This window comes from Ornithorhynchus anatinus, chromosome 1 (genome assembly GCF_004115215.2).
Source record: "Ornithorhynchus anatinus isolate Pmale09 chromosome 1, mOrnAna1.pri.v4, whole genome shotgun sequence".
Taxonomy (NCBI): domain Eukaryota; kingdom Metazoa; phylum Chordata; class Mammalia; order Monotremata; family Ornithorhynchidae; genus Ornithorhynchus; species Ornithorhynchus anatinus.
The window spans coordinates 56,539,556-56,554,009 of record NC_041728.1 but is presented as its reverse complement, the minus strand read 5'-3'; the positions used below and the strand labels follow the sequence as shown (position 1 = coordinate 56,554,009).

The window sequence follows — 14,454 nt, the reverse complement described above, 5'->3', positions numbered from 1 at the left end:
GGGCCTCAGTTCCCTCGTCTGTAAAATGGGGATGAAGACTGTGAGCCTCACGTGGGACGACCTGATGACCCCGTATCTACCCCAGCGCTTAGAACGGTGCTCTGCACATAGGAAGCGCTTAACAAATACCAACAGTATTTTTCTCTTACCATGTAGTTTAACTGAAGCTGCTCTTTAACATTCCAAATCATTAGTGATAACCAAAGCAATATGTCCAAATTTGTATAAGGAATGAAGTCTCAGTTCATTATTTTCAAAACACAGCTGAAGACCTTATAACCAACATTTCTTTCAGCTTATTTTCAGGACATGCAGTTCTGCCGTGACGCGGGTGTTGAAGGAAAGCATTCTTACGGACGCAGTGTTGAAGGAAAATATGCGTCGTCGAACTTCTTTCGACGCCGCGCCCCTTCATGCCACCTTTCTTCTGATCCCTCATCTCATTTATCTGGATAAATGAGTGCTATCAAAGAATGGTCCCTAATTTTGTCTTTGCATTCTATTCAAAACGTGTAATGAAAACGTGTATTCTGACCGAACTGAGTGTATACCATCTCTTGGCCCTGAGTTTTAATTGAAGGAGCACATCTAACTCTGCAGAAAAGGAAAAAAAAAAAAACCCCTAACCAGAGCCAGTGAAAAAAATCTATTTCACATACAATTAACTGTTAAACATCTCTAGCTGAAAATATGGGTGAAAAACTCATTCCATTTCAAGATTATTCTTGAAGAGATATTCTGCCTGCAATTAAAGAGAAAATAGAAAAGTTATCGATTTCCACAAAAATGTTATATGGGTTGTTTTTCATTCATTCATTCAATCAATCGTATTTATCGAGGGCTTACCGTGCGCAAAGCACTGTACTGAGCGCTTGGGAGAGTAATAATAATAATAATGTTGGTATTTGTTAAGCGCTTACTATGTGCAGAGCACTGTTCTAAGCGCTGGGGTAGACACAGGGCCATCAGGTTGTCCCACGTGAGACTCACAGTTAATCCCCATTTTACAGATGAGGTCATTGAGGCCCAGAGAAGTGAAGTGACTTGCCCACGGTCACACAGCTGACAAGTGGCAGAGCCGGGAGTCGAACTCATGACCTCTGACTCCCAAGCCCGGGCTCTTGCCACTGAGCCACGCTGAGAGTACAATACAACAGCAAACGGATACATTCCCTGCCCACAACGAGCTTCTCGGAACATTTACAATCAAGCATTAAAAATACTGACCTGTTCGATTTTAACCTAGAAACAAAAGTCCAGTTCTGGCTGCAGATGAATTGCAGAATCCTTTGCCCAGGAGATAAATAAAAATATTACTTCTCTTTTTTTTTTTTAGCCAAATAAATTGGATAAATCCTGGCCTAGTGGAAAGATCACAGGACAGGGAGTCGTGAGAGGCTAGTGGTCAGCTGTGTGACTTTGAACAAGTAACTTAACCTCTCTGGGCCTCAATTTCCTCATCGGGAAAGTGGGTTTAAGCTCCCTGCCCTCGCTCCCTCCTAGAGCCTACCGTGAAACAGGTCCGTTCCGATTACCTTGTATCTGCTACAGTGCTTCCTTGGAAATGTGCTTGGCATAAAGGAAACATTTAATAAATACAGTGATTATTAAGGACATTCATTCAGTAGTATTTATTGAGCGCTTACTATGTGCAGAGCACTGTACTAAGCGCTTGGAATGGACAATTCGGCAACAGATAGAGACAATCCCTGCCCAATCCCGGGCTCACGGTCTAATCGGGGGACATTATAGATTGTCGGAGAGAAACGTTAGGGCCGTAAGAAACTAGGTCCCTAATTTTATGATTTTCATCAGTCTTCTCCAAGCATTCTTTAGTGCCTCTCTCAGAGAATTTTGGGCAGGATGTACAATTAGCCCGACGCAGTGTGGAACTATTTGTGAGGTTTTTTTATGGTATTTGTTAACCGTTTAAGACGTGCCAGACACTGTACTAAATGCTAGGGTAGACACAGGTTAATCAGGGTGGTCACACCTGTCCCACAGAGGGCTCACAGTCAAAATCCCATTTTGCAGATGAGATAACTGAGGCAGAGAGAGGTGAAGTGACTGGTCCAAGGTCACAAAGCAGACGAGCGGCGGAGCCGGGATTAGACCCGCGACCTTCCGACTCCCAGGCCCGTGGACTATCCACTAGGCCATGCTATCTTGATGTCGTTCTTCAATCTACCTTTTTCGATGGAATTTGGTATATCTGAAAAATGAAATTTCCTCATACCAGAAAATCAACTGGGTCGTCTGGCCTGACCTTACAGCATTCATTTAGGCCTTGCAGGAGCGTTGGCATGACATTCTTCATTAAATAGTTCCTCAGGGGAATGGACTGGGCCTCCAGTAATTCTTGTTCTTCTCTCTTCACTTCCTCTAGTTGTTTATTCTGCACAGAGACATCACATGGGAAGAGGAAAAGCCAGCCAAACGAATCTTGAGGAGCGAACGTTTAGCCTTCAATTCCGGCGATATCTTTAAAATTTTGCAAGCCAAAAAGGTATGTGAGAAAAAGTGCGCCTTCACTTTGAACGGTGAAGGACCAAGAAATGAGGGGCCCCTGAGCGACCTGCTTTGATCGCATCCCACCAGTTGAAAAGATTGTTTTACGGCTCGCTCTCGTGGATTATAAAAACACATTTCCTTTGGGGAACCATCTTTCCAACAGCTAGCTCCGGCACACATTTATTCACACCCTTCTTGTATATTCAATTGCAACTATTCTCATTCCAAGAGTTACAAATATTTTTATGTCTGTCTTCCCCATTAGAGTGTAGGAAATCTCTTGTGCCTCTGTTGTACTTTTCCAAACAATTGAGTTCCTCAACATGTATCAGTGTTACTCTTCCTACTACTAGTAATAATAATTGCGGTACATAATAATAATAATAATGTTGGTATCTGTTAAGCGCTTACTATATGCAGAGCATGGTTCTAAGCGCTGGGGGAGATACAAGGTCATCAGGTTGTCCCACATGAGACTCACAGTCTTCATCCCCCTTTTACAGATGAGGGAACTGAGGCCCAGAGAAGTGAAGTGACTTGCCCACGGTCGCACAGCTGACAAGTGGCAGAGCTGGGATTCGAACCCACGACCTCTGACTCCCAAACCCGGGCTCTTTCCACTGAGCCACGCTGCTTCTCAATTCCATGAGATGTTACACGTTAAGCGCTTACTGTGTGACAAGCACTGTACTAAGCCCCGGGGTGGATACAAGCAAATCGGGTTGGACCCAGTCCCTGTCCCACACGGGGCTCACAGTCTCAACCCCCATTTTACAGATAAGGGAACTGAGGCCCAGAGAAGTGAAGAGACTCGCTTAAGGTCACACAGCAGGAGAGTGGCAGAGCCGGAATTAGAACCCACCACCTTCTGCCTCTCAGGCCTGTGCTCTTTCCACTAGGCCATGGAGCTGCTTGTCGTATATTTTCAGGCGTATTTCAGATGAGCAAAACAGCGTGACTTAGTGGAAAGAGCCCGGGCTTGGGAGTCAGAGGTCGCGGGTTCTAATCCCGGCTCCGCCGCCTATCGGCTGTGGGACTTGGGGCGAGTCGCTCTACTTCTCTGGGCCTCAGTGACCTCATCTGGCAAATGGGGATGAAGACTATGAGCCCCTCGTGGGACAACCTGATGACCTTGTATCTCCCCCAGCCCTTGGAACAGTGCTTGGCGCATAGTAAGCGCTTAACCAATACCGTCGTCATTATTATTATTAAACATAATGTTATAAATGATTAGCTCTGTGGAGAGAGTTCTTAAACTTACCCATTCCTCCCAGCGAGCTATCTTTTCAGCTTTCTCCAATGCTTCCTTTCGTTCCCGTTCGGCTTCCGCGGCCGCTTCCTTGGCGAGGCGAGCCTCCGCTGCTTTGCGCTGTAATTCGGCTTTTTCCTCATCTGTTAAACCGTAGTTCCGAGGCTCGCCGATGTCTTTGATGAGTTGTTTGATGACGTATCTGTTCTGGAGATCTTCGAATTTACCTACGTCTTCAAATAGCAGGACAACAGATCACAGGTACAAGTTACACGTACGTAGTCGCCGACTCCAACTTGGTTGGGGGACGGATGCTGACTCCAAATACATCTGGGTGCCAAGGAGAAAAGGATTTCCTCCCTGCCTTTTACGTCGCAGAAGCAGATGCCAGCCAGTTTGGTGGATGGTAGGCACCTCCCCCATCAACCCATCAATCACTGGTATTTATTAAGCGCTTACCGCGTGCAGAACACTGCACTGAACGCTTGGGAGAGAACTGACAGACCCGTTCCCTGCCCACAGCTGGCTTAGAGTCCCTCTAGACTGTGAGCTCGCTGTGGGCGGGAACGTGTCCGTTTGTTGTGATAATGTCCTCTCCCGATAATAATGTTGGTATTTGTTAAGCGCTTACCATGTGCAGAGCACTTTTCTAAGCGCTGGGTAGCTACGGGGTCATCAGGTTGCCCCACGTGAGGCTCACAGTTAATCCCAAGAGCTCAGTACAGTGCTCAGCACACAATAAGCACCCAATAATTACGACTGAATGAATGGAGATGATCTTACAGTCCCCGCAGCTTCTCATAAAATACTTTTACTCTCGGAGTGTACTTGGATTTGCTCCCTTTATTCCCCCCCTCCTCAGCCGCACAGCATTGATGTCCACATCCGTAATTTATTTATTTATATTAATGGCTGCGTCCCCCTCTCGTTGTGGGCAGGGAGCGTGTCTACCAACTCTCTTGTATTGTCCTCTCCCAAGCGCTTAGTACAGTGCTCTACACACAGTAAGTGCTCAATAAATACGATCGACGGATTGACCGAGTGCAGCCTTGGGAATAGCCACTCGCTCTCTCCCCAGCATCCAGGGGCGGTTTATGCGAAGTCAGTGAAAATTATCGACGCTTAATTCATTTTATTAGCAGAACATCGAGCCGATACAAACTCTGCGCCTCGGAAAACGTTTCCCATTTATCCACAGAGCAGTTCATAAGGACGTCGCCGTGGTGAGACGAGACAAACGTGCAGTCAAAATACCATTATTTCAGGGCAACTAGCAGAAGCTGTTTGACAGACGGCTTCCTATTAACCAAGGAATCACTAGAGTGATTGTCCCTCCCATCCCACAAACACACACGGTCAGCACTCGACAAATATCCTTGATTATTTCATTCTCTTATTATAACTTTTTCACTTTGTCTTTTCAAATGCCCCAACTGCATTATTTCCACTAGATGAGGGGTTATTAACTAATGCGTTCCCTTTCCCCATCTTCACCCCTTTCATGGAAGATTTCCAGGTTAGTCCTACCTACCTCCACTGACTCCTCATCTGAGCTTTTTCCCCACCTTCTTGATTCCATGGAATTTAGGAATAAGTAGGCAGGAATCATCTCTCCCAGCTCTGTCATAGCTTAGTCTCTCAAAGGGGGTTACACTGTAAGCGCTCAATAAGTACCATTGATAAGGATGGCGTTTGTTAAAGGGCTTACCATGTGCCAGGAACTGTTTTAAGCCCTGGGGTAGATACAGAGTTATCAGGCTGTCCCACGTGATGAGGTAACTGAGGCCCAGAGACGTTACGTGACTCGCCCCAAGTCACACAGCTGACGGGCGGCGGAGCAGGGATTCGAACCCACGGCCTCTGACTCCCAGGCCCCCGCTCTTTTTGATTGGCATGCGTTCGGTTATGTGTCAACTCTGTACTAGCGTACTTTCCCAAGCGCTTAGTCCACCACTCTGCACGTAGTAAGCACTCAATAAAAACCACTGATGGTAGAGGGCATATTTATATTTGCCACCTTCATCGACACGAACCTATCTGTCTTTGCTCCACATTCCCCACTGAGGATAACTTCCACGTCTGACTTCCCTTGGCGGTCCCCACGGTCCTAATAAAATTCATACTGAGTGAAAGCCGTTGACTGACCTGGAGTATGACTTTTTAGGACTTGGGTTTTATACTCTATTGGCTTTTGACCGTAACGATAACTTATCCCGCTTTCGCTTTTCTAAACGTTTCGCACTCGCTTCAAGTTGCATTCCATACCGATATGCTGAGGGTGGATTTCAAGTTCATCAAAATAGTTGAGAACAGTTTCGTCCTCCGTGTTGATATCCCGAAAGAGGTTAAGAGTCCTCAAGAATCGATCTTGAGAATAATGAGTTCCGGCTACGATGCTCTCAGGAAGATTCATTACCCTCTCTTTCAGAAACTCATCGGATGCATCCAAAGCAATAACGTAATCTGCAAAGAAGAAATAACTACTGTTAGAAATACTTTTCGCTCTCCATTATGGATTTCCTTCAGAAAGCAAATTGGAGATTCTCTTTTGGAAGAAAGAGTAAACTGACTGAAACACTAGATGCACGTAAACACAGATTAAAGGATAAAGGAGGCTTATTTCACGTAGTGGAAGTTGAACGGGAACCGTTACCTTGGGACCCTTAAGGGAGGGACTGTTAAAGACGTACTTTTTCATTAATCGCTGCGGCAATATCATGTCCATCGCTTGGAATGCAGGGAGGTTCATTAGCGCGGGGAGGGAGTTCATTGGTTTAAAACCCTCTCTGCTAATCAGATCAGAAGAGAGTTTGTAATAATGTTGGTATTTGTTAAGCGCTTACTACGTGCAGAGCACTGTTCTAAGCGCTGGGGGAGATACTGGGTCATCAGGTTGTCCCATATGAGGCTCACAGTCTTCATCCCCATTTTACAGATGAGGTCACTGAGGCCCAGAGAAGTGAAGTGACCTGCCCACGGTCACACAGCTGACAAGTGGCAGATCCGCGATTCGAACCCATGACCTCCGACTCCCAAGCCCGGGCTCTTGCCACTGAGCCGCGCTGCTTCTAGACAGAGGCCTGCACATGGTAAGCGCTCAGTAAATACGATTGATTGATTAATTTCTCCGTGCCTCAGTTACCTCACTTGTGAAATGGGGATTAAGACTGGGAGTCCCATGTGGGTCATGGATTTTGTCCAACCTGATCAGAGGTCATGGGTTCGAATCCAGGCTCCGCCACTTGTCAGCCGTGTGACTGTGGGCGAGTCACTTCACTTCTCTGGGCCTCAGCTCCCTCATCTGTAAAATGGGGATTAACTGTGAGCCTCACGTGGGACAACTTGATTACCCTGTATCTACCTCAGTGCTTAGAACAGTGCTCTGCACATAGTAAGCGCTTAACAGATACCAGCATTATTATTAACTTGTATCTACCCCAGCAATGCTTAGTACATAGTAGATACTTACCAAATACCATTTTTTAAGAAGTTGTTTTTTCCAAGTACTTCCTTTTCCTAAATTTACTTATTAATTTTACTAATTTCCCAGTGAGCTAGGTGACAATTTTTCATTTCTAGACTGTAAACTCATTGCGGGCAAGGAATGTGTTATATTGTTGTGTTGTACTCTCCCGAGTGCTTAGTATAGTGCCTTGCCCCAGTAAGCGCTCAATAAATACAATCAACTGATCGAAGATTGATTGATTTGGGGGGTAGTTTAGGAAAAGCGAGAGGAGAAATAGGGGAATAAATAGGCAAAGAGGAAGAGAAGAGAAGGAAAAGAAAAATAATAATGTTGGTATTTGTTAAGCGCTTACTATGTGCAGAGCACTGTTCTAAACCCTGGGGTGGATACAGAGTAATCAGGTTGTCCCACATGAGGCTCACAGTTTTACCCCACTTTACAGATGAGGTCACTGAGGCCCAGAGAAGTGAAGTGACTCGCCCACAGTCACACAGCTGACACGTGGCAGAGCCGGGAGTCGAACCCATGACCTCTGACTCCGAAGCCCGGGCTCTTTCCACTGAGCCACGCTGCTTCCCAAGGAGGAAGGAGGAGGAGGAAGAAGGAGGAGGAAGAAGAAAAGGAAAAGAGAGAGAAAAGGTGAAGGATGTTAACAGAGCACTTAGATGGTGCCTCTTACTTCTTTTGAATTTCCCAAGTGCCTACCACACTGGGCGGCACCCAGTAGGTGCTCAATGAAATGATTTATTAATAATAATAATAAAATAATTGTTATTATTTTTATGGCATGTGTTAAGCACTTACTATGTGCCAGGCACAGTCCTGAGCTCTGGGGTGGATACGAGCCAAGTGGGTTGGACACAGGCCCTGTCCCACCTGGGGCTCACAGTCTCAATCCCCCATTTTACAGACGAGGGAACTGAGGCTTAGAGGAAGAGAAGTGACTTGCCCAAGGTCACACCGCAGACAAGCGGCCGAGCCGGGATTAGAACCCGTGACCCTCTGACTCCCAGGCCCGTGCTCCATCCACTATGCCACGTCTCTGCCGCATTATTGTCATCTCTTTCTTCTCTTCCTCTGCCATTGCCACTTCGGTCTTCCTCACTAGGATACCGGGCTGGGCCAGAGGTTGCCCACAGGGGCTGGCGCTCGCCTAGAGTTGGCACCAACTCCCTGCCACCGTCAGTAGCTGGTGGCCGAATGGCCAACCTGTGGTCACTACGGCTCGGGTTTTGAAGGGGGTTGGTGGTGCCATCGCCGAACAGTAGCCCCGGATGGCTCACCCTCGGGAGGGAGGGAATCCCCTCTCCCGATTCCACAGCTCGGTGAGGATGTTCACGGAAGCCGTACGGCCTAGTGGAGAGAGCAAGGGCCTGGGAGTCAGCAGATCATGGGTTCCGATCCCAGCTCCGCCACCGGTCTGCTGTGTGGCCGCTTCACTTCTCTGTGACTCGGTTACCTCGTCTGAAAAATGGGGATTGAGACTGCGAGCCCCCATATGGGACAGGGACTGTGTCCAATCCAATTAGTTTGTATCCACCCTAGTGCTTAGTAATGTTGGTATTTGTTAAGCGCTTACTATGTGCAGAGCACTGTTCTAAGCGCCTGGAAGATAGTAAGCACTTAACAAATACCACAATTATTATGTTTGTTAGGGCCAGTGATGCCCTAACAGCGGATGCCCTTACGGCAACCATCTTGGCTCTCCCTCCAGCGCCTCTCTGGCCCCGGTGAATTGTTATCAAAAACATATTTACGTGCTTACCTATGTGCACAGCAAAGAACTCGACTTAAAAACCTTTCTTCATTCTATATATTTATGTCACTATTCGATCATGTTGATCGTCACTGTAAATATAATCATTTTGTTGTAGAATTTCTGCAAAATAAAATCATTTAAGCCAATCCTGTGGAAAGTCTGGGTGAATCCGCCCAGCTGGAACTTGCCCGGCAGGTTGGAGATCATAGGATTCCTGAGGGCACTGAAGCTGGTGAAGGAGTAGAGCTACGCGGACCAGGCTCAGGTACTTCCCAGTAATGATAAAAATTTAGAAAAATGACTGTTGGAACCATGGGATGAAGATCAATTAATAGCGCCTGCTCCACCCCCCCCCCCCAGGGTCTCACCTGGAGAGCGTCCAGCAGTCTACCGGTCTCGACTAAAGGTCAGAAAGTCAAGCAGAGGCCTAACCGTTCCCTTCCTAGCTTGGGCAGTGGCTAGCGAGTGGAAAACAATCTGCTACAAGTCAAAACTCCCCTGTGCTGGGCAGCAGCGGCACGGGAGAGAGTCGAGGGCGGAGACTCAAGTTTTCCTGGGCGGAAGAAGGCAACGGTCAACCACTTCCGTATTTTTACCAAGAAAACTCTACGGATCCACTACCAGAAAGAGGGCAGATGGAGGTGGGGCCTTCTGGGAGAGATGTGTCCGCGGAGTCGCCGCGGGTCGGAGACGACTCGACAGCATAAGACCTTCTTCACGGAACCTCGTTCCTGAAGAGTCAACTGCTCTGGTTTAAGCCATCTAAAATAGCTGTTCGCATCTTGAAAATGCGGCATAAAACACTCAAAAATAAGAAACATGCCATTCGACTGGGAAAAAAAAACCCTTTATGTATATAATGTGCGGCATTTGCTGGAATGTTGTGCTTGTGTGTCCTTTTCTCCAGACGATATTCCGGCAACATAAAAAATGTAATGATTGCTCAGGTCCAACAGAGTGCATTTTCAAACATTTGTTTACCTACGGAATACCCTGAAACCTACTTGAGAGAGAAATGAAAAGATTTTTTACCAGTTTAATTTCAGTTCAAGGTTCTGAACAGTTTCCAGACAAAAAGTCTAGAGAAGCAACGTGGCCCTGTGGATAGAGCACGGGCCTGCAAGTCAGAAGGACCTGGCTTCTAATCCCGGCTCTGCCGCTTGTCTGCTGTGTGGCCTCGGGCAAGTCACTTCACTTCTCTGAGCCTCAGTTATCTCATCTGTAAAATGGGGATTCAGACTGGGAGCCCCTTGTCGGACAGAGACTGTTTCCGACTTGTTTAACTTGGGTCTATCCCAGAGCTTAGTACACCTCTTGGCACACAGTAAATGCTTAACAGAGACCAGTAAAAAAACCCTCCACCCAACTTCGAAACCCTCTGAAGTTCCACTCCCTCCACGAAGCATTTTCTGACTGAACTCTATCAGCACAGGAGCTTGTCATCTCAGCATCACCCTAGCATTTAAGGCTATATACATCTATTCATTCATTCGATAGTATTTATTGAGCATTTACTATGTGCAGAGCACTGTACTAGGCGCTTGGAATGTACAAATCGGCAACAGATGGAGACAGTCCCTGCTCAGTCTACGTACCCTACTTACGCATTCACTTCCTTATTCGCCTGCCCATATTTCCTCACTCTCGATATCCCAGTTGCCTCTTTATCTTTCCTCTTCCTCCCACTAACTGGAAATAATCTGTGTCCGTGCATCTCCCCGTTAAGATCGAAAGATCCTTGACTGTAAGATCTCTCGCCTTAGGGTTCCTCCTCATAAATCATAGAGCTGCTAAAATCAGAGATCTTTTTTTACTTTGTTAAAGTCGTATTTGGATTTTTTTTACTGCTTACAAGCATGTGAATTGTTGCTTTATTGTATTCGGTCAAGGGCACCCACAGGATAGATGCTAATAAATCTACTCATTGATTAATTCTGCAACATCTGTGGGCATCAGTATCACCTTAAGCTGAGCAAAAACCTACAGTTTTCCAGTGCCTGATGGCCTTGTCACTGAACTAGTGATTAACCATCTGCTTTTCTAAAGTGATCTTCACTATCATACTCAAAATAGGGGAGCGGTCCAAATAGAATTTTCAGGGAGAGAATAACTTTTGACATCTCTAGTCTTAAAGTCAACATATTGCTTGGTCATGAGAAGCAGCGTAGCTCAGTGGAAAGAGCCCGGGCTTGGGAGTCAGAGGTCATGGGTTCGAATCCCGGCTCTGCCACGTGCCAGCGGCGTGACTGTGGGCAAGTCGCTTAACTTCTCTGTGTCTCAGTTACCTCATCTGGAAAATGGGGATTAACTGCGAGCCTCACGTGGGACAACCTGATGACCCTGTATCTCCGCCAGCGCTTAGAACAGTGCTCTGCACATAGTAAGCGCTTAACAAATACCAGCATTATTATTATTATTTATTTGGGTTTGTAGCTTGGATCTGTACCCGTTGGGCATTTGGAATTCACCCCTCTCTCAGCCCCAGAGCACCTATGTACACATATGTAAATTATTTACTTATATGAATATCTGTCTCCCCATCTGGACCATAAGCTCACTGTGAGCAGGGAATGTGTCTACCAACTCTGTTGCGTTGTACTCTTCCAAGCACCTAATACAGTGTTCTGCACATAGTAAATGCTCAATTGCCTCATCTTACGCTGTCAAGTCGTCTCCGACCCGTAGCGACTCCGTGGAAATATTTCTCCCCAGATGCCCCACCTCTATCTGCAATCATTCTGGTAGTGGATCCATAGAGTTTTCTTGGTAGAAATGTGGAAGTGGTTCACCATTGCCTCCTTTCACGCGGTAAACGTGAGTCTCCACCCTCGACTCTCTCCCGTGCCGCTGCTCCCCAGCACGGTTGAGTTTTGACTTTTAGCAGATGGCCTTCCACTCAGCAGCCACTGCCCAAGCTAGCAATGGAACGGGTACGTCTCTGCTTGACTCTCCCTCCCATAGCCGAGACTGGTAGAGTACTGGAAACTCTTCTGGTGCGTTCACGGGATGGGTAAAAGCTCAATAAGTACTATTAATTGATTTATCGATTTTTTCCAAACAACTTATTGATTGTAAGAAACGTATTCAAAACATTTCTTAAAAAAACTCCTGAACTTCGGAGAAAATTCTAAACTCACCAGGCATGATTAATTTATCAAAGGGAGGTAGGTGGCTTCTGATTTCTTCTTCCTCCTCCTCCTCTTCATCTAATAAAAGTGAAGCACATATTACAGAGTCAGAATTATTTAAAATATTTAAAAGAATGATGTAAAATAATGTTACAATTGTTTCTGAAGTAGAAACCCAAACCAAAAAAGATAACACCAAAACTTACTATTAAATAAGTCTTTTGCTTGATCGTAGGTCTTTGGAAATCCATCCAAAACGTAACCTTGATTCTGACAAGGCATTGATTTCAGTTTTTCTTTCATGAATCTAATCAAGAAGTTATCATCTAGTCGACCTAAAGATAAGGAGAATGCACACGTTAATATCGACGGTACCCAAATACTTCGTCAACTGTCGCTATGACGAGGTTACTCGCCGAAAACGATATATGAACACATCCCATTAAACCAATCGACAGATTCAGGGGCAGGGAAGGAATCAAAATGGGAAAACTAACTACTAGGTTTGAACAGAAGAGATAGTGTCTAGGTAGCAAGGCCACGGCCTCTGGTCTACAAAGGATCCGATTAAAGAAAATGTATCCCAGGAACAGAGGGACTGTAATAACACCATTAGGATGTTTAACTGAAGGTACTGGGGAGAGAGAGTCATCTCAAAGATGAACGGTGAAATTTGGATCAAAGAGCGCCAAAAGGAAAAATACACACACTTGACATTTATAAGAACTATATTATCAGCGGGGGAAACTGAGACAACAATCTGTACCTATCAGTCAGTCAACCAATCGTATTTCTTGGGCACTTACCGTGTGTATAGGACTGTACTAACTACTTGGCAGAGTTCAAAAACCTAAGTAGATATGACCCCTAGACTGTAAGCTCATTGTGGGCAGGGAATGAGTCTGTTTACTGTTATATCTGTACTCTCCCAAGTGCTCAGTACAGTGCTTTGCACACAGTAACCGCTCAATAAATATGACTGAATGAATCCCTGCTTTCAAGGCGCTTACAATCTAGCACTCATATGTACAGTCAACTCTCTAAGAACTTCATCGATCATTAGGTAGGAACTCTAGGAGTGATCGTAACATTATCTCTTTCAAAATTTCAAATACTATGGAAGTGACAAGGAAGTGTTAATGATCTAAATTGAAGTTTCTAGAAATTGTTTCACATTATCACCCAGCAAGTTTCAAATTGCAATAAATTAAGACAAAGACCAAATAATCCAGAAATACTCATTCGATAACCCTGACATCACTTTGTATCACAGTTAGATTTTAACAATGAACTATTTTTAAATTAAAACCTACTCTTTTCTGTGGCATTTGTTATGGGCTTACTGTGTGCCAGGTACTGTGCTATAGCGCTGATAAAAATGTAGAGCGGGCTTTTTCAAAATTAGTCACCCCCCCTGGGTTTGCTTCAGTGACAAAGCTTTGCCATGTGCTTCTTCACAAATAAAGGCTGTGTTAAATTGAGGAGAGAAGGGATCCAACACTGATTTATGGGTGACTTTGCAGACCTCAGTGATTTTATGAAGTGAAAGGTTGCAAAGGCCTAAAACCCACATGACTTTACCTTCTCAGAAGAACAGCAGTAATCCCCTAGAAATACAGCCACACATTTCAGGCACTATCACTCTTAACGTGACAGGAAACTTTCAACGCCTACTTTCTAAAGAAAGAACACGGCCCAGTTGGATTGCACTTAAATCATCCACGGTCTTTTTTCATTATCAGAGGGAACAAAAAGTACACAAAGTGACTAAGGAAAGCAGTCTCTCTCCCTCTGCACAATACTTTCTCAGCATATGGAGCTGCTCCAGACCTATATGCATGAGGGCAAAGGAGCATCGAAATGCTGAAGATCAATCGGTCATTGAGTTATTGAGCACTTACTATGTGCAGAGCACTGTAGACTCATTATAGTCAGGGAATGTGTCTGCTTGGGAGAGTACAGTAAAACAGAGTTAGCAGACTCATTCCCTGACCATAATGAGTTTGCAATCTAGGGAATGATGGAATAATGTTTTTATAATAATAATAGTAATTGTGGCAATTGTCAAGCACTTACTATGCGCCGGGCACTGTCCTAAGCGCTGAGGCGGATACAAGCAACTTTCATTCATTCATTCAATAGTATTTATTGAGCGCTTACTATGTGCAGAGCACTGTACTAAGCGCTTGGGATGAACAAGTCGGCAACAGATAGAGACGGTCCCTGCCGTTTGACGGGCTTACGGTCTGATCGGGGGAGACGGACAGACGAGAACGATGGCGATAAATAGAGTCGAGGGGAAGAACATCTCGTAAAAACCGATGGCAACTAAATAGAATCG

General features: G+C 45.5%; 1 protein-coding gene across 2 annotated transcripts in view; it reads right to left on the bottom strand.

Annotated features, from left to right (window-relative positions):
* Window positions 1–137: 137 nt before the first annotated feature.
* AK7 (adenylate kinase 7) overlaps window positions 138–14,454 on the bottom strand; it is a 56,826-nt gene continuing 42,509 nt past the window's right edge. The window contains exons 13-19 of one of the 2 annotated variants that reach the window (XM_029063284.2): window positions 12,320–12,448; window positions 12,123–12,191; window positions 6,026–6,223; window positions 3,773–3,993; window positions 2,237–2,395; window positions 1,228–1,287; window positions 138–742 (exon numbers count right to left, since the gene is read on the bottom strand). In XM_029063284.2, the coding sequence (XP_028919117.1) occupies window positions 1,243–1,287; window positions 2,237–2,395; window positions 3,773–3,993; window positions 6,026–6,223; window positions 12,123–12,191; window positions 12,320–12,448 (821 nt within the window). In that variant the 3' untranslated portion in view covers window positions 138–742; window positions 1,228–1,242. The remainder of the gene's footprint in view (window positions 743–1,227; window positions 1,288–2,236; window positions 2,396–3,772; window positions 3,994–6,025; window positions 6,224–12,122; window positions 12,192–12,319; window positions 12,449–14,454) is intronic. The other variant, XM_029063365.2, reaches the window with a different exon arrangement.